Source organism: Schistocerca piceifrons, chromosome 7 (assembly GCF_021461385.2).
Source record: "Schistocerca piceifrons isolate TAMUIC-IGC-003096 chromosome 7, iqSchPice1.1, whole genome shotgun sequence".
Taxonomy (NCBI): domain Eukaryota; kingdom Metazoa; phylum Arthropoda; class Insecta; order Orthoptera; family Acrididae; genus Schistocerca; species Schistocerca piceifrons.
Genome location: NC_060144.1, coordinates 438,386,910 through 438,405,817, shown reverse-complemented (window position 1 = coordinate 438,405,817; position 18,908 = coordinate 438,386,910). Strand labels below are relative to the sequence as shown.

The 18,908-nt window shown below is 42.9% G+C and overlaps 1 protein-coding gene across 4 annotated transcripts in view; it reads left to right on the top strand.

Moving 5' to 3' along the window:
- The window catches only part of LOC124804745 (protein daughter of sevenless), a 258,427-nt gene that overhangs the window by 198,384 nt on the left and 41,135 nt on the right, over positions 1-18,908 (top strand). For all 4 annotated transcript variants that reach the window (XM_047265044.1, XM_047265042.1, XM_047265046.1 and 1 more), the window contains 3 exons: positions 6,125-6,299; positions 8,908-9,254; positions 11,862-12,129. In XM_047265044.1, coding sequence (XP_047121000.1) covers positions 6,125-6,299; positions 8,908-9,254; positions 11,862-12,129 — 790 coding nt within the window. The remainder of the gene's footprint in view (positions 1-6,124; positions 6,300-8,907; positions 9,255-11,861; positions 12,130-18,908) is intronic.

The window sequence follows — 18,908 nt, the reverse complement described above, 5'->3', positions numbered from 1 at the left end:
AAATCTTCCAAAGCCAACTGTTGGTTATGTGGTAGTGAAAGTGTAAACGTGATCTAACAACCACAACTAACCATATTCCGATGAAAATGACATAGTTGACGTCTGTCACTTGCAGGCACAGTGTTGCCACATCGGCTGCCGGCTACTGCTCGGTTATATATATCACACGACGGGTCACTTCACAAATGCTGTTGGTGGTTAACGCGGAGCAATGTTGGAAGCAGTCACCGCTAGGTATGACGGAAATGCGAGATGCTCTGTTGACAACTGATTTTAAGTGCCCAATGACTGAACTGCGGCAGACGACGCGTTTTGTAGCACTGAATTTAAACTAGTGTCCTAAACTTGTGATGTGCAATGTATTTGAGAAAACGGTGGCCAACAATCAGCGATAGAACTAAAATCACGATCTCTTTGTTCACAGCAATTAAAGCTAACCTCTCCGAGCAAACTCAAGATAGAAACAAACTGTAATTTCTCGCTATCATTCATTTGTTACCTGAAACTATTCTCACACTGGCTACACGAACTGCCACTTTCCCGACCGATGAGCAGTCATGGTTGGCACTTGATTGTAGAGTATAGACTATACTGGCAGACTCCAAATGAAAAACTGATAGGAAGAAAAATAAGGGCAAATAATAAAGTCAATACGATATAGAAAATGACGCGGGAAGTTTTAGAAATTAAAAAAAAATACATTTAAATCAATTGAGTAAAAATAATTATGATTCATTCGATTATATTTAGAAGTAAAAAAAAATGCTCTGTGCTTCACAAATTTCGAACCAACGAGTCTATACACGACAGGTTAATGCTTTTAACCCTGCTCTACAGCACTACAGTGCGTCAAGAAGTTACGTTTAGGAGTCTGATATTCTAACGATGAATAGCAGCCTTCGAAAATTTGACTTCGTATAATACCGTGCGAAGCTTTTGTAATGCAAGCCGATCTATGTGATTGTAATAACTGTATATGTGACGCTGATTCTTGTCTAATGCGGAAGGGTCCAGTAAGTAGTGTTTGGTTAGTACTGTGTATGAAACTTGTATATGTCGTTAGCATCATTGTGTGTGTGTGTGTGTGTGTGTGTGTGTGTGTGTGTGTGTGTGTGTGTGTTTTCTTTGTGGTTATCATGTCTGCATCTACATCTATACTCTGCAAACCACCGGCAGAGGGTAAGCCCGATTGTACCATTTATTGGAGTACAAAATGGTTCAAATGGCTCTAAGCACTATGGGACTTAACATCTGAGGTCATCAGTCCCCTAGACTTAGAACTACGCAAACCTAACTAACCTAAGGACATCACGCACATCCATGCCCGAGGCAGGATTCGAACCTGCGACCGTAGCAGCAGCGCTGTTCCAGACTGAATTGCCTTGAACCGCTCGGTCAAAGCGGCCGGCTATTAGTGTTTCATGCTGTTCCATTAACATATTAAGCGCGAGAAGAATGATTGTTTGAATGCCTCTGAGCGTGCATTAATTATTCTAATCTTACTCTCACTATCCTTATGTGAGCGATACGTAGTATGTTCCTATAGACACCATTTAAATCCGGTTCTCGAGACTTTGTTAACAAACTTTCTCGGGATAGTATAGTCCATCTTCAAGAGTCGGCCTGACCATTCGTGATGCCCTTCTCTGTATACGTTCGATACTCCTTGTTAGTCATAGTCCCACACACTTGAGCAATATTCTAGGATGCGTCGCACGAGTGATTTGTCAGTAATCTTCGTTTTAGACTTACTGCACTTGCCCAATACTCTACCAATAAACCGAAGTCTACCACTCGCTTTACCCACGTCTGAACCTATTTGATCATGTCATATCATATCCCAACAGTGTGTTACATCCAGGTATTTGTATGAGATGCCGATACCAGCAGTGACTCATTGATATTATAGTCGTAGGGCACGATGTTTTTTTCAATTTGTGAAGTGTTGTGGCTTGGCAAGAGAGCCAACCCACTATGAGAGGAAGCCGAAAGGCACGCGTTTTAGCTCACGCAGGCTGGCGTGAGGTCTGGAACAAGTCAAGGAAATTAGACTAGCAAAAAAGGACGTAGCTGTGGAATACTTAACTTTAATCCATAAATGGTGAACATCGCTCTTGACGGTACATGTTTTACAGCATCAATAGTAACTGGTAATGGCGCCTTGCTAGGTCGTAGCAAATGACGTAGATGAAGGCTATGCTAACTATCGTCTCGGCAAATGAGAGCGTAATTTGTCAGTGAACCATCGCTAGCAAAGTCGGCTGTACAACTGGGGCGAGTGCTAGGAAGTCTCTCTAGACCTGCTGTGTGGCGGCGCTCGGTCTGCAATCACTGATAGTGGCGACACGCGGGTCCGACGTATACTAACCGACCGCGGCCGATTTAAAGGCTACCACCTAGCAAGTGTGGTGTCTGGCGGTGACACCACATGAAGTGTACAATTTTACTTTTCTGAATAATTAAAAGCAAGACCTCTGTACGACTTTGAAATCTTTTCAAAATACGACTGAACATTTATGCAGCTTCTTCTGGAGTACTTCATTGTAGATAACTGCATCATCTGCAAAAAGCATTGTCCCTATTGATATTGTCTGAAAGTTCACTAATATACAACATGAATAGCTAGGGTCCCAGCACACTTCCCTGTGGTACACCTGAAGTTACTTTTGCGTCTGACGATGACTCTCCATTCAAGATAACATGCTGTGTGATGAAGTACCAAATTAAAGGACCATATCTGGGATTCATGTTCCAAAAGCAACAAGAAAGAAAGCTGGACAAGGTGAACTGACTAATTATTGTTGTGGTAGAATGAGATTTGCACTCTGCAGCGGAGTGTGCGCTTATATGAAACTTCCTGGCAGATTAAAACTGTGTGCCGAACCGAGACTCGAATTCGGGACCTTTGCCTTTCGCGGGCAAGTGCTCTACCAACTGAGCTACCCAAGCACGACTCACGCCCCGTCCTCACAGCTTAGAGCACTTGCCCGCGAAAGGCAAAGGTCCCGAGTCCGAGTCTCGGTCCGGCACACAGTTTTAATCTGCCAGGAAGTTTCTCATTGTTGTGGTAGTTTGACAGCGGCGAGCGATTTGGGCGTGACGTTAGCGCTCTGGCTGGAGGAAACGAGCTCCAGCCCGTGAAGTGTCAACTATCAGGTAATTTTAATTGGACAACAAAACCAGGGACTGTCGAGCATTGTGGAGGTTGGTTGAAAAAGACTGTGAAATTAATAAAAGGACTCAGTCTTAAGTTTCAAAGTGCTAACAGCAGTCCAGCTAACTAAAATACTGTCTGTGCACAGGGAGTTAAAAAGAATGGGGTACAATGCACAAACACCTCTTTTTACGAGGGCTGTTCAACAAGTATCCGATTTTATTTTTTATTGTTGAAACCAACAGTGGTATCGGGGCGCGGGCGCGCGCTGCCCTGTCTTGCTCAAACCTGATTTTTGTTTTTTCCCGACTGCTAGTCGTTCACAAGTGTACACGTGGTAGTGGTAGTCGCCATATTTTCTGTTATGGGCAAAACGACAAAAGAAAGTGGAACAATGCTACTGCGTCAGCTTAAAAAAGAGCTTCGCGATTCTCAAGTTGAACAATCCACAAGATTAGACAAGTGTTTGGAGGACGAAGCAATGTTTACTAGACGGATAAGGAAGTGTTACAACCGTTTCAAAGATGGCCGCACATCAGTAAAGAGTGAAACACTGTCAGGTAGGCCTTAACGTCCGCAAATGAGGTCGTTGTTGATCACGTAAGGACCCTGGTGATTCAGGATAGATGAAATTGCAGACTAGTTTAAAATCAATGTTGGATCTATTTTAACGAAACATTTGTACATCAGGATCTCAGCAATATTTCTGCCAAAGTTGCAACTGAGCAGAAGCAATTTCGTTTGGAGCCTGCACAGGACTTGCTGTATACTGTGAACAGTAATCCCAACTTTAACACAGTGATTAGTAGTTATGAGTCCTGGGTTTATGGGTACGACCCAGAAGCAAAGTTCCAGTCATTGCAATGTAAGCACAGCTGGACTTGTGGGCACCTGCTCATCATTCTCAATTCAAAGTTTTAAAACAGGCTTTCCAGTGATGTTTCCAGTGGTGGCATCAGGACTGGGAAAGGTGTGTAGAAGCTGAAGAAGATTGCTTTGAAGGTTGAAGGTGACTAGTGTCAATTATATCCAAATAAAGATTGATATTATAAATAAGTCACACACTTTTTGAAAAGACCTTGTAAGGGCGATGCTTGAGGTGGTGTGAAGAGTGACAATGTTGGGACAGTGGTTAACTGGAGACGAGTGGTTTGGAGCGATGAATTACGTTACGTCATTGCAATGGAGGTGTTCGGGTTTGGTGAATGCCTGGAGAACACTATCTGCCATCATGTGTAGTGCAAACAGTGAAATACTGAGGAGGTGGTGTTACACTATGAGCATGTTTTTCATGGTTTAGGCATAGTCTGCTTATTGCACTTATGTGTTCTGTATACACTGGAGGAACGGTCAGAATGTCAGGATTGTTCGTATCAGCATGACAATGCCGCCCCCCACCCCCTTTACCATAAAGTAGCATCTATGAGGGAATGGGTTGTGGACAACATTTCTGAAATGGACTGGCCTCTCCAGAGTTCAGACCTGAACCAAATGGAACCTCTGCAGGATGAATTAGAACTGAGACTTCATTCCAGACACCATTGTCCAACATCACTATCTTATCTAGGTTTGGCTCTTGAGGAAGAATGATCTACCATTTCTCCTCAGACATTCAGATACCTTGTTGAAAGTGTCCTCGCCAGCATCCAGTTGTCATAAAATTGAAGGTTGGTCACACCCCATATTGATCTACAGTAATAGGTGCCCGGGTACTTTTTGTCAGATGGGTTATTGGCTCAGTGAAAGAGAAGACTAGAATCATTTCGAGTGAAACAAAGTTTGGGTGATAATGGACAATGAAGGCTTATCTGTGAAAGCTAAAAATTATAATGTAGGGCAGGGCCACATTTAGTCAGGCTGACATGGCTGCAGTGTAGCCTCAAAAATTTTACATTGAATGGAAATGTCAGTGTTTCAAGATCATGTTGTGGTCCTTTTATAATCATAAAAGCCATGATGTAATTCATATCAACATTCTCCCAAATAAACTAACAGAAAATAAGAGCATCCACCTCCCTAACCTCGCACTCTCTCTGATCAAATTCTTTTGTGGTTCGCAGTCAAGCATGTGGTACCTCTGTTGGCACAATTGCGAAGACTTTTGAAAGAGCAGTTACTGCAATGTTGGCAAACTGAAGTGAGTTTCATTTTACTAAGGGTATGAAATATACTATGTTATTATACTGAAAATTGCTTCATGATGTAAGAGCAGAATTAACACGATTTAGAATGGATGGTGGATTGGATATTGACACATGCTGCTGCTTTTCTGAGGAGTCTTTCTATTTCTCCTGGTGTGATTCCATATTTTACTTTGTTGTTTATGTTCAATGTAGCAAATATTTCAACAGTGGTAAGAGGTTTTTCCAACCTCTCTTACTCTCTATTGAAATGCATTACTTTTACCTACTACACATTCTATTTCCAGAATTGTTTTTTCGCCTGACATCACCCGCCACTCTCGTACTGAAACTCATGGTTACAAATTAATTACCATGTAGCACAATTGGAAATGTAGTGCTCTCAGTCTTCTGTGTTGTCATGATTTCTGTACATTGGCTGGAAGTTTTAGTAATTAATTTTTCACTTTTCATTACAATTGTTCTCCATGAACTGCCAATCTGTGTTTCTTTCAGTAAACTTTGACCAGCCTAACAACAACTTGTGTATGAAGTGTGTTTGCTACTTATACTTAATTTTTCCTGTGCATTCAAGACTGAACTGTACAATGTTGTGAGTATTCTTCTTGATGTGATTCAGGAAATAGTGACCTCAATTTTAACCAGCAAATTGTCACCTATCATTCATACAGAGAAAAATCAGTGGGTACATAACTATTATGCCTTTTGAATAATAATGCAACAAACAATTAAATAAGAATGATGAATATGGTAGTTAATTTCTGTCATACTTGTGAGAATATTTGGAACAAGTGCATTGAAATATTGTTGTGAATTGTTTGTCAAACAGGTTGATGCAGGTTTATCATTTGAAAACCGTAAGGTGAAGTACCATTACATGTTTGATGTCCAAACTCCGAAGAGAACGTATTACCTTGCAGCTGACTCAGAAGAGGACATGAACAAATGGGTTGAATGTGTATGCCAAGTTTGTGGACTTAAGGCATACCAAGATGATGATGTTGGTACGTACATACTTAAACGTGAAGAACTGAGTTTTAGAGATTGCAGCTCAAGACATTATTTATATGATACCAATGTGTAACATTCCCATACACTTTTATGTTTCGATATGTTAGATAAAGGAAAGGCAACTACTCACTTATAGCTGACTGATGTGTGACACACAAAAACATGTCTTTACATTAGCTTTTGAGCTGTTGCCCTTTGTCTAGTAAAAGTACAGCAACGCACAATCACACAGACGCACAAATGCACACACCTGCTGTTTATTTTGATATGATGTTGAAAGGATTTTGTTTTTTACACCTGAAGTGCAAGTGAACAAAACTGTGCACACTCAGTCTTACTTAAATGAAAGTGATCAATTACACATTACTTTCCTCTATTACTTGCAATAAAATTTTAATGACCTGTAGTATAGAGAAACTTTTAATAAAAAGTGCATAATGGCAAATTTTCAGCCTCATTTTCTTTGGTCTAAATCTCATCGTAGTCCAGTTTAGAATTGGAAAAAATAGTACGTAGTAATTACTTTGAATATTTAATTGTTGTTGTAATCCAAATTTGTATTAAATGTGTAAGAAATGTGAGTATAACTGTGCATAGTTAAACTTGGGAATGTCATCTCAAAGTTGTTTACAAGTTTTTGACTGAGGTTTATTGTAAAGGAGAAAGAATGAGGAAGCGCTTTGTTGATGCTCCTCGATAGAAGAGCAGACTCACCTGTAAAGAAGAGAAGCTCTCATCATGAAAGCAAAGGTTTGTGGCCTCCATGAAGAATCATAAAATGTAAATCCTGAATTATATATGGTGAAGAGAGTGAGTGTGTGAAGAAGAGAACTTGTCACAATTAGTCATCTTTTCTGATAATCATATTCCATCCTATATTATTGTCCATAAATTAAAATTAGAATTAATATTTTACAGACAGCAAAATACAAGTCAGCCACTGGAGTAAGGGGAATTGGCAATGAATAAATCATTGATGTTCCCCTTAGAATAAGCATTCTCCCCCCCACCCCCCACCCTCCTGAGGAAAATCACCCCAATACTGTGTAGGACCAACTCTACCATTGATATTGGCCTCAGTTTGCTGAGTTAGACTGTCCAAAAGTTCCTTCAAGTATGTCACATGGAGCAGAAGCCACTCATTGATGATTAGATCTTGCAGAGCCGCCAAATTGTGGGGAAGTTGATTGCTATGTTCCACTCAACGTTCCAAATAGTCTGGGGTTAAGATCAGGTGATGTAGCAGGCCAGTCTAGGTGCACTAGGCTGCTGAGTATCCATCACACCAGGAGCTTATGTGTGCAGTCCCATGATCATGGCTGTTTTCAACTCAGAAGACAGGAGTGTCTGCAGTATAGCCTACTCGCCATGAGGACGTAGAGGAAACACTAGTCAGCAGGTTGAATTAGCATCCTGTTAATGCTTGTCGTAGCCTGAATGAGTAAGACCCAAGCCATACAACACACCTGAAACATCACAGAATCACCTCCGACGTGAACTATACCTGCCAAACACCGCATGGAGCCATTTGTGCACTTGATGCCATGCTTCGTTGGACAAGAGACAAAACTGCTACTCTTGGGCCACACTGCACACTTTGAGTGAGCTATCGTCCAATTTGTGTTGTTGGGCTGTTGAAGACATGAGGCATTACTGATCAGTATCAGCAAGTTCCCTTTACAATGTTTGCACAAAAAACTGTTTAAGATGGACCTGCATTCCCCGTTAACTAGAGAAATTCCTCTTGGAAAACTGATTGTCATTAACAAGGTGTGACACACTTCTCCAGTTCCTGTGGGTGAGAACTCCTTATCATCACTGTTCTTATACCATGTTAAATGGCTGCAAGTAGCACACCATTTGTTGCAGACAACTTGGACAATCTCCTTTGATATACCAACAAAATGGGCATCATTATTCTTCATGTGGTCATGAGCGTGTCTAAACATGATGGTTCCTTTTTCTTTCTGCCATTCTTACATCTCCATTCCAACCCATCTTAATGCGCCAATTTGATATGCCCAAGTGGCAGATCCACACTATTTTGCTGCCACAACTAGTGTAAGCAATGGAGGGTCGCATGGCCACATGATACCAATATACAGCACACCAAAGTGACCAGTGTGCTCATTTAAGGAGGTGATTATTAACTTTGTCTGGTGACCTTGTGTTTTATAATTATTTCCCTCACTGAAACGGTGAAACAAGTTCTTCCATTATTTCAGTAACCATTTATACATGGAATAGTGTTACCATACCATATCTGTATTTTGTACTATACATTTATATAACATTGTGAGACATATCAATAGCTAACAACTACTTTTTGACATTTCTTGAAGCTCGTAACTGTATTTGTATGGGAAAATTTAAAAATTGGAGAATAACAAAAGTGAAAGTCAACAAACAATTCATTAGCTGCAGTGAGACTTATCAGATTGCAGGAAACTATGGAGTGAATTACTGTATTTTTAGTAAAGATCTTAAAATAAAAGTGGTTCTCAAATAAACATCTTCCTATTAAATTTTTTATTTGTGAATTGATTTTGTACTGGGTAAAATGATTGTTTTAATAGTAATAGAGGATTTCTCTGTTTGTAGATGTGGAGGAAGCAGCAGATGCAGTACAGCTCCCTATGTTGCTTGTAGCTGCCGATGGTGGTGGTGCTGCTGCTGTTGAATGTGTGCCAGAGATGAGGGGCAGTGCCACAAATATCAGTGCTACAAATACAAGTACGAGTGCAACGGACTCGCCACCAGTATCACCAGTTAGCACTGTCTCGGGTCCATACATAGCTATTAGTGAATGCATATCAGGGCATCCACTTACAGGGCCAGAGGATAATCTGGACGAGCTGCTGCAGCGTGATACTCATATATTCATGACCCGTGCCCATTATGGACTTGTCAACACAGAGTATGGTACAGCTGTCCACCAAGCTCGAAGTGTAAGTATCCCTAATGCTTATATAATGCAAAAATGATCACAGACTGTGTTTTGAGATTGATTAAAAGTTGGCATCTTAAGTGAATTGCCTTCTTGTCATGTTGATGTAAGTACTTGTTTAATTAAATATTATTTACAGGTTACGTAATTTTCCATGTTGACGCAGGTGTACACACTGGCTTGTTAGATTTTCCTGAAACTACATGAATTGCTTCATTGATAAGGCATTGTTGGAGAATTTAATGAGAATTTAGGAGTCCTTTGCAGTTGTTGTTGTTGTTGTTGTTGTTGTTGTTGTTGTTTGATGACAGTATTTACAATGTTGTGACTACTGTTAATGGAATGTTTGACACATGCTGTGTAAAATGTGAATCTACGCATAAAAATCTACATGAGGATAATAGTGTGCTTCCAAGTGTTTGCTGAGCTGTTTCCATTTTATCCACATCACTTCAATGACCGGTGGACTCCAACCATTCTACAAGTACACATAACAGCAAAACTTGCAGCACTTGAAGAAGTTAGCTGGTTTGGTCATTGAAATATTGTGCATAAAATGGGAACAGTTATTTGGCAGAACACCCAATAGCACACTATTAATCAGTTGTGCTGAGAAAATTCTGTAACACACTTCTCCACGAAGATATTTGTTTATGAATGTAATATGTACTAAAATCTGATTAAAAATACTTGTCATCAGATGTTTGTTACATGACACTGCATTATTGCCACATCATCTGTGAACTGCACATTAGTTAGGGCTCAGACAACAGGGAGCAGGCCCTGACAACTCCAACAGTCCACAGTTGCTGGCAGCAGTTAAATGGAATGCCGACAGTGCCTGATTAGAGTATGTGTATAGGCAACACTACTTGGAAAATGAAACTGCTTTGCTGTGGCGCATTGGTAGCAGCAGACAGTTTGTCCATGGTATTGAGAGTTCTGGTTGAAGGAACTAATCTCTGAGATGTGAAGAGTCTAGTTGTATGTAATTTTAATCAGGCAGTATACTGGTAAACAGTATGTAAATAACATGTCCTTATGGCATGAAGTTCATTTCTGCATAACTGTCACTGAGTCTTATTCCAAAATATGACAGTGAATGAGTGGGGGTTATTGTAACTATTGTTCTGTGTTCAGTGGTTGAGCATTCTCACCCTCTCAATGCTCTCAAAAAGTCTTTGTTGTTGTTGCTCTTGTGATTGCTCTTTATGGCTTGTGTAGATAAACACAAATAGAGTGTAACTTTCATTGATGTTTACTTGAAATAGAGGATGGGGAAAGAAAGAGAAGGGATGGGTGGGAATTAGTGACTTCCACCCATGCAGGGAATTGTGGTAATGTAATGGCAAAAGTTGAAAATTTGTGTCAGGCCAGGATTCAGATGGCTGCAGTGATTAAGGCAACTGCTCATGAGAAGCAGTAAATCTGGGTTTGTGTCCAGTGTGACAGATTTTCAACTTTTGCCATTGTATTACCACAGTTCCGTGCACAACTGGAAGTAACGAATTCCCACCCATCCCTTCCCTTTCTTTCCCCTTCCTCTATTTCATGTAAATGTATGCACCAACAGTGTCATCAAAAGTGGTGTCTGTTCTGTCGGACATGCCCAACAGAACAGACGCCACTCAAATAGATACATTTATATTGATGTCTTTCATCTAATTTCTTCACACACATCCCTTTTTGTTGTGCTAGCTGGATGTTTCTCTGTTCTTGACACATCAGAATTCCTAACTGCTTTCGTGCTCTTTTATGATGATGCCATTTCCATTACATGCTGAGCTCATTTACCATTATTGACACCTATGTTTCTTCTATGTTACTTTTTCTCTGTTTATTTAGTATTGTACATGAAGATTCAATTTTCTTTATCCTTTTAGCAAGTTAACTAAATCTACCATTACCAGAGTAAGTGAAATGTTGGATTTTAGAAGTATTGATTTTGTTCTGATGAATGGATGTTGAACTATTTAGTGTACAGGATTTCAGATTGTGCTACAGCATCTCAGGTCTTTGACAGTAGTTTTTGAGATTTTAATTCATCCACCAGTGATTCTTTTGTGCGAAATATTTGATCTTTTTTGAGGTTTGTGGCGTTATTTTGTAATTTAGTCACTAATAGTGCTAATGTTGTTAAGACTGACTCAACAGACAACAGCAAAACAACTGCTATTGCTGCTGCTAAACATCCTACCAGCACTATTAATAATCCTCGTGTAGTTCTTCCCGATAATTCATTGTTTAATTTACATTCTGTTACATATTTCCTCCTGGCACTCATCTTCACCAGTTGTGATCATGCGTAATGGCGCATTATGTGGGTGTAGTCTCCACTGTTTTTGTCGTTGGAGTTTTTTTTTTTTATCTGCTGCTCTAAGACTGAAATTTTAAGATGTGAGGGGGAATTACAGAAAAACTGATGTTAGTGATGGTGTAATTGTATTAAAATTTTTAGTGTAGTCTTCTCTAAATACTTCCCTCACCACTACTGATGAAATAAGTGATTCAACTTGACAAGAAGTACTCATTTATATGAATGTTTAAATTTCTCCAGTGCATTTTTTTTACACAGTGTGTTTATGTGTAATTCATTGATGTTTAACAGGTGAAGGGAAAGGAACCAGAACCATCATCTGTTAAACCTACTATAGTCCTTCAGAAAGCACCTGTACCTGCAGCACGCAAGCGGCAAGTGTATGAAGAGGCACCACCCCCAGAAGTAGTAACTGGAGAATTTTATGACTTACCACGAAAGCTACATCCACCAAACTTAGATTTGCAACAGAGCAGTGGCACTGGCTTGGGAACACCACCCCACAGTCCTAACACGGATGGAGAGAGTGTGTTCACAGATGATGATACTGTTGGACCAGGTATACAACCTATGAGCTCTTTTAACAGTTGCACAGTTAAAGTTACCACAGTTTTTTTAATATCATTTGCTGTAGATTATTGTAATTGTACACATTAGTGTTAAAACTACTGCAGAATATTATCTTAAGACTTTAAACAGTGGGCAGTTTCCTCTTTTTCGCTGGCTAGGAAACCGTTACACTCATTAAACCATTCCCATTTTTTCTTGATTGCCTCCTACCGTAGCTCACTTACTGCAGTTAGATTCTGATGATACATATTGTCCGGCACCCATCTGTCTCAAGATATTGATGGCGATGTGTGAAAAGCATGATTTCTGTATGCTTTCTGTCACTGTACTTGCTGGATCCAACTGCGGAATAGTATTAATTTTCTGTGAATTGGATTGCACAAAATTAAAAAAAGCTACCTTGCATCTCATGAATATACTTTGATCATCAGCTGTTCGTAATTCCTGCTGTTCAAAATCCTCGACTAAGTTTAGTGTGGACTTGGTGTGGTGTTCCTCTAATTTTTCTGCAATTTGAATTTCAAATATCATATACTGACTTCCCTGTTGTATTTGTTTTATTAACTCCAACCATTTTTTTAAAGTTAAGTTGGTCTGAATATGACAGTGCTTTACTAGGCTTGGTCCTATTTTAGGTCGCATGCTGTTGCTTTACTCCAGCCTTAGAACTGAGTGACCTTGCTAGTTATAGGGGTACCTACAGTGTAACATGCATTGTGAACCACTGCACAGTTCTGCGTTTTTCAGAGGGAAGAAAACATTTCCAAAGATGGAATAAATGAAAAGTGGCACATAAAAAACCTAGGAATTACTGGAGGGTCAAACTCTAGATCTTTCAACCAATAGTAGGACACTTTACGGATGAACCACCATTACTGTTGTTGTCATTCATGAGAGTCTATGTTTATGCAAGGTTGTTTCTCTTTGAAGCACCTACAGGTTTTGAGGGAAGCACTCACCACTATTGTAAATTTATCTTACAGGGATATTATAAATGATTCATTCCTTTTCAAAGCTCTGTATTTTCCAAAATAAAGAGAGGTATACAATAAGTAATAAACACTTTTTTTCCTAGAAGCAGGTTAGTTCCATTCAGGATTCCAGTACCCTATATTATTCTCCACTCTTTTGACTACTAAATAACATTATCTCTGTTTAATGCAACAGCCTTACACCACCAATTTGGGAGGGCTTGTACACCAGCATGGTACCACTCTACTGGTTGATGTCAGGGCCAATGTGTTGTGCATCAACAGACTCCCCATAGTCCACATACTGCTTCCTATGGAGTGCTTCCTTTATTAGACCAGACAGATGGAAGCTCTGGGCACACGCCTTTGAGTACGACGATGATGTGTCTGCGATACCAACGGAGATGTCCAGTCGAGAAGCGAGGTGTTAGATTGTGATGTGTTGATCACCTCGTATGAGAGTTTTGTATATTACAACACAGCAGGAATCGCAGTTGTGTGTGGCTGGTTGGCATGCAGAAGATCAGACGGGTTTGCACAACCTTGTTGTGATGATGACAGATGCCTCACCAAATGACTCACTGTGGTTTCATTCACTGTCAAGTCTCCCTCCATTACAGGCTCCAATTTCAAGGCTACCTATAGCACCACCCTGTAGCAGAACTTCATGATACTATAGGGGATAGAGCAGTAATGTTCCACAATGTTAGACAACAAATTCAGTGTTTCTTCATCTGAAATCATTTGAGAAAAAGTGTTTCATTACTTATTTAACACCCCTCGTACTACATGCACACACCTGATTTATGCCTGAACAGTACTGCAAACTCACCAAGTTTGCATTTTACCCACCAGTTAGAATTAAGAGTACAGTGCCTTGACAAAATTGTGACAAAGCAAGAAAATAGTTTTCGTGTGTTGGAATATGCAGCATGCAACAATGAAGTATGCATTGTGCATTCAGAATGAAAAATGGAAAAGAACAACCACTTTCAAGAACATAGTGGTATGACAATTGATGGTCGCTGGTTGTATCTGTAAGATGAAAAGTGCTGGTCGACCAAGTGTACCAGATGTATCCATGGAGAAAGTAAGGAAAAGTTTCATATGCAGCCAAAAAAATCAATGGTCCATGCAAGCCAAGCACTTGGAATACCACAGCAGACATATTTCTGATGATGGTTACATTTCAGGCCACACCGTATGCAGCTCACACAATAATTAAAATCGGAAGATTATGGCTGGTGCCTTCAGTTTTGAATCACAATGCAGCAAGGACTTAAGGATTAGCATTTCACCTCCAAGTTGATATTCGATGAAGCGGCATTCTATATATTGCGAAAGATTAATCACCACTACATGAGAATTTGGGGCACTGAACGTCATCATTGAATTGTGATGCATAAATGAGATTTGCAGAAGGTTAATGTTTCCTGTGCAGTGTCAAAGACAAAGCTGTATGGGCTGTTTGTCTTCTGTGAGAAGACTGTGATGGATACCTCTTACTTGCCATGTTGCAGTTGTCATTGTTCCCACAACTGACAGCTGATTCCGAGACTTGCGTCTTCCAACAAGATGAGGAACTTCCTCGTTGGAGCATCGATGCTTGTAACCACCTAAAGATGAACTCCACTATCTGTGGATTCATCACAGTGGTGAAGATGATGAGGCTCTGTTCACTTGGCCTCCCAGGTCACCTTACCTAACTCCTTGTGATGTTTTTTCCCTTTGGGGATACATTGAGGAATGCGTTTACTATCTCCATTGCCAAGATGTCTGGAACAGTTCAGAGAACCCACCAATGCTGCTGCAATGGCCATCGACTGGATGTTGATCCATAAGGTATGGACCCCCCAGGGGGTCCACAACTCTTTCGTGGATACGTGCGTGGCGAGCACGGGGCCCCGAGCCATTGCAGCCTTCTTTCTCTCCCGGGCTGCGTTTCCTTTCCCTTCCCCTCCTTTCCCCTCCATACCCCTTTCCCCTCGCCCTCTCCTCTCCCTCTATTGGTGTCCTTGCTTATGTTGGCCCCCGCTATCCTCCTGGTTCTGTTGGTTTTACACTCTGGCTTTGTTGCGTAATCATCTCCTCCTTTTGGCATTCCTTGGTCCCTCTCTGGGGTTTGACCTCCATTCCAAAATTTCTCTTCCGTAGTGTGAGCCATTTGGGGAAGAGCACCTTACCTAGTGTCTCCGACGTGTGCCCTCCTAGTATATTCCACCTTTTCTTCTACGTCGTTGTCTGATGCTAGGGTGCATAGCCAGCACGGTAGCCAGCCCGTGTGGTGGGGTCGCTATGTACCCTTTTGGTTGAGCCCCCTGAACACACAGGGATCACACTTCTGATACCTGAGCTGTGACCTCCTCATGCATGCCTTGGAGTGGTTGCTCGTCATCCTGGAGCATCGGAACTCCCGGCAATGGCCGCCGTGCCAGACGGCCCTTGCTGTGGCTGGGTGGCGCCCGTGAGGAGAGCCCCTGATCGGAGTGGGTGGTATCAGGGCGGACGCTATGCAGATGAAACGCATAAGGGTCCAAACCTCTGGCCGCTCTTCTGCGGCCGTCTCTCTGCGTGGTACTGATTCCTCAAGTGCTGCTTCTCTTGCCCCTTCGGCCTTCCCTTCCGTGGCTACCCCCTGGGAGGAGGGTCAGGCCCGTCGTCTAGGGGCAAAACCTTTCCCCCGTTATCTAGTTTGCACCAGGACTGATGGAGATACTTTCACCAGTGTCAAACCTTTATTCTTTGTGGAACACATTGAAGACAAGTTCGGCGAAGTGGACTCCCTGAGCAAGATGCGGTCGGGTTCGTTACTGATAAAAACTGCTTCGGCTGCCCAATCTGCGGCCCTTCGTGCCTGTACCCATCTTGGCACAATTCCCGTGTCCATTACCCCTCACCAGTCTCTAAATATGGTACAAGGTGTGATTTTTCACAGAGACCTCATCCTTCAAACTGATGAGGAACTTCGGGACAATCTCGGACGGCGGGGTGTTCACTTTGTTCGGCGTGTTCAGAAGGGTCCTAAAGATAATCGTATTGATACTGGTGCCTTTATCCTGGCCTTTGAAGGGGATACCCTTCCTGAGAAAGTTAAGATTATGGTCTATCGCTGTGATGTGAAGCCGTACATCCCACCTCCTATGCGGTGTTTTAAGTGCTTGCGTTTTGGCCACATGTCTTCTCGCTGTACCCAGGACCCTCTCTGTGGTGACTGTGGACGTCCACTCCATGAGGGGAGTCCCTGTGTTCCCCCTCCTGTATGTGTAAATTGTCATGGTAGTCATTCTCCACGTTCAGCAGATTGCCCAGTCTATAAGAAAGAAAAAAAGATACAGGAGTATAAGTCTCTTGATCGTTTAAGCTACACAGAGGCCCGTAAGAAATATGCACGATTGCACCCTGTGTCCATGACATCTAGTTACGCCTTGGTTACATCTTCATCCCTTCCTCCCCCTTCCTTACCCCCGTCCCGGACCCCTCTCCTTCCCCCCTCCCCTGCGGCTCCCACACCTTCTCCTCTGGGCGCCGCTCCCCCTCCCCAGCCGGAGAAGTGTCCCACTCCTTCGGCGTCTGCCGGTCAAGGGCGCCTCTCCCGGGATGCCCCTTCCCGGCACCTTCCAGGTCAAAGGTCTGCTGCAGCGCGGCGACCGCGAGAGCCGCGGTCTATCGGCCCCCAGGTCGCCCGGTCTCTTTCTGTTCCTGATTTTGCTGCAGCTGGCTCCATTATGCCACACAGCCCTCCTCGATCTCAGCCTGAAAAGAAGAAGAAACATAAGTCCCGGGACAAAGAGCCTCTGGTGTCACCGGAGGTCCCTTCCCCGGCTTCACAACCGGATTCTGACCTGTCGTTTATGGATGTCGCCCCCTCCTTGTCGGTGACGGGTGGGGACCCGGCGGTATGACTGGATTTAGCGTGTTCAGCCCTCATTTAAACCATCGTTCTGTGGTTCTCCAATGGAATTGTAATGGCTACTATCGTCACCTTCCGGAATTGAAATCCCTTCTTTCGTCCTACTCAGCAGCTTGTGTGGTTCTCCAGGAATCTCATTTTACTGATGCTCACTCACCGACCCTCCGTGGGTTCCGTGTTTTCTGTCGAAATCGGGTCGGACCCTTGCGGGCTTCTGGTGGCGTTTGTACGTTGGTCCGTACAGACATTGCTAGCACGTGGATTCCTCTCCAAACTACATTGGAAGCAGTTGCTGTTAGGGTCCACTTAGACTCTGCAGTCACAGTATGCAATCTTTATCTCCCTCCTGACAGGACTCTTACACCTGCTGCCTTAACCACCCTTCTTCAGCATCTTCCTCCTCCCTTCCTCCTCCTTGGGGATTTTAATGCTCATCATCCTTTGTGGGGCAGTGCCTTTCCATCTAGACGAGGTCTTCTTATCGACCAATTTATTGCAGACCACGACCTGTGCCTTCTTAATGATGGCTCCCCTACTCATTTCAGTGCTGGTCATGGTACCTTTTCTGCCATTGATCTTTCTCTTTCTTCTCCCTCTCTCCTCCCTTCATTACACTGGTCGCCACACGACGACCTTTGTGATAGTGACCATTTCCCGTTGATTATCACGCTCCCTTCCCGCTCCCCGATGGAGAGGTTACCTCGTTGGTCTTTCCACCGCGCCGATTGGCCTCTATATACTGCACAGGTCGAGTTTTCTCCCTCTTTGTCGGGTTGTATTGATGACGTCCTACGTGACATGTCTGACGCGATTGTTCGCGCTGCTAACCTTGCTGTCCCGCGCTCATCTGGACAATTTCGTCGTCGGCAAGTCCCGTGGTGGAGTACGGCCATTGCCATTGCCATCCGTGATCGCCGTCGAGCTTTGCAACACTTTAAGAGGCACCCATCTGTAGCCAGCCTTTCTACCTTTAAGCGCCTTCGCGCTAAAGCCCGTTATTTAATCAAACAGAGCAAGCGGATATGTTGGGAACGATTCGTTTCTTCCCTTGGTTCCACTGTCCCTCTGTCACGGGTATGGGCTACACTTCGCTCTCTCCAAGGTTGCCATCGGCAGTCCACCCTCCCAGGCCTTCACCTCCCAGATGGCATTTGTACGGACCCATTAGTTCTTGCAGAACATCTTGCGACCCATTTTGCAGTGGCATCAGCGTCGGCCTCCTATCCAACTGCTTTCCTTCATCAAAAACAGCAGGCTGAAGCTGTCACCTTATGTTTCACTACTTGTGAGTCAGAATCTTACAACGAACCTTTCACTGAATGGGAATTTCTTTCTGCTCTATCTGCTTCTCATGATACGGCTCCTGGCCCAGATTCCATTCGTAACCAGCTGCTTCAACATCTCAGTGCTCCACAACGGCACCATCTTCTTCGGGTGTTTAACCGTATCTGGCTCCAGGGTGACTTCCCTTCTCAGTGGAGGGATAGCATTGTGGTTCCTGTCCTTAAGCCTGGTCAGAACCCCCTATCTGTTGACAGCTATCGGCCAATTAGTTTGACCAATGTTGGTTGTAAGTTACTTGAACGGCTGGTAGCCCGTCGGCTCACTTGGGTCCTCGAATCTCGGGATCTATTGTCCCCTTACCAGTGTGGCTTTCGAGAGGGACGATCTCCAATCGATCATTTGCTTCGCTTGGAATCCGCAGTTCGGCAGGCTTTTTCCCAGCGCCGCCATTTGGTTGCAGTGTTTTTTGACCTTCGCAAGGCCTATGACACGGCCTGGCGCCATCACATCTTACTAACCCTTCATCAGTGGGGTCTTCGGGGCCCACTCCCGATTTTTATCCGCCAGTTCCTGATCCATCGGTCATTCAGAGTTCGAGTTGGT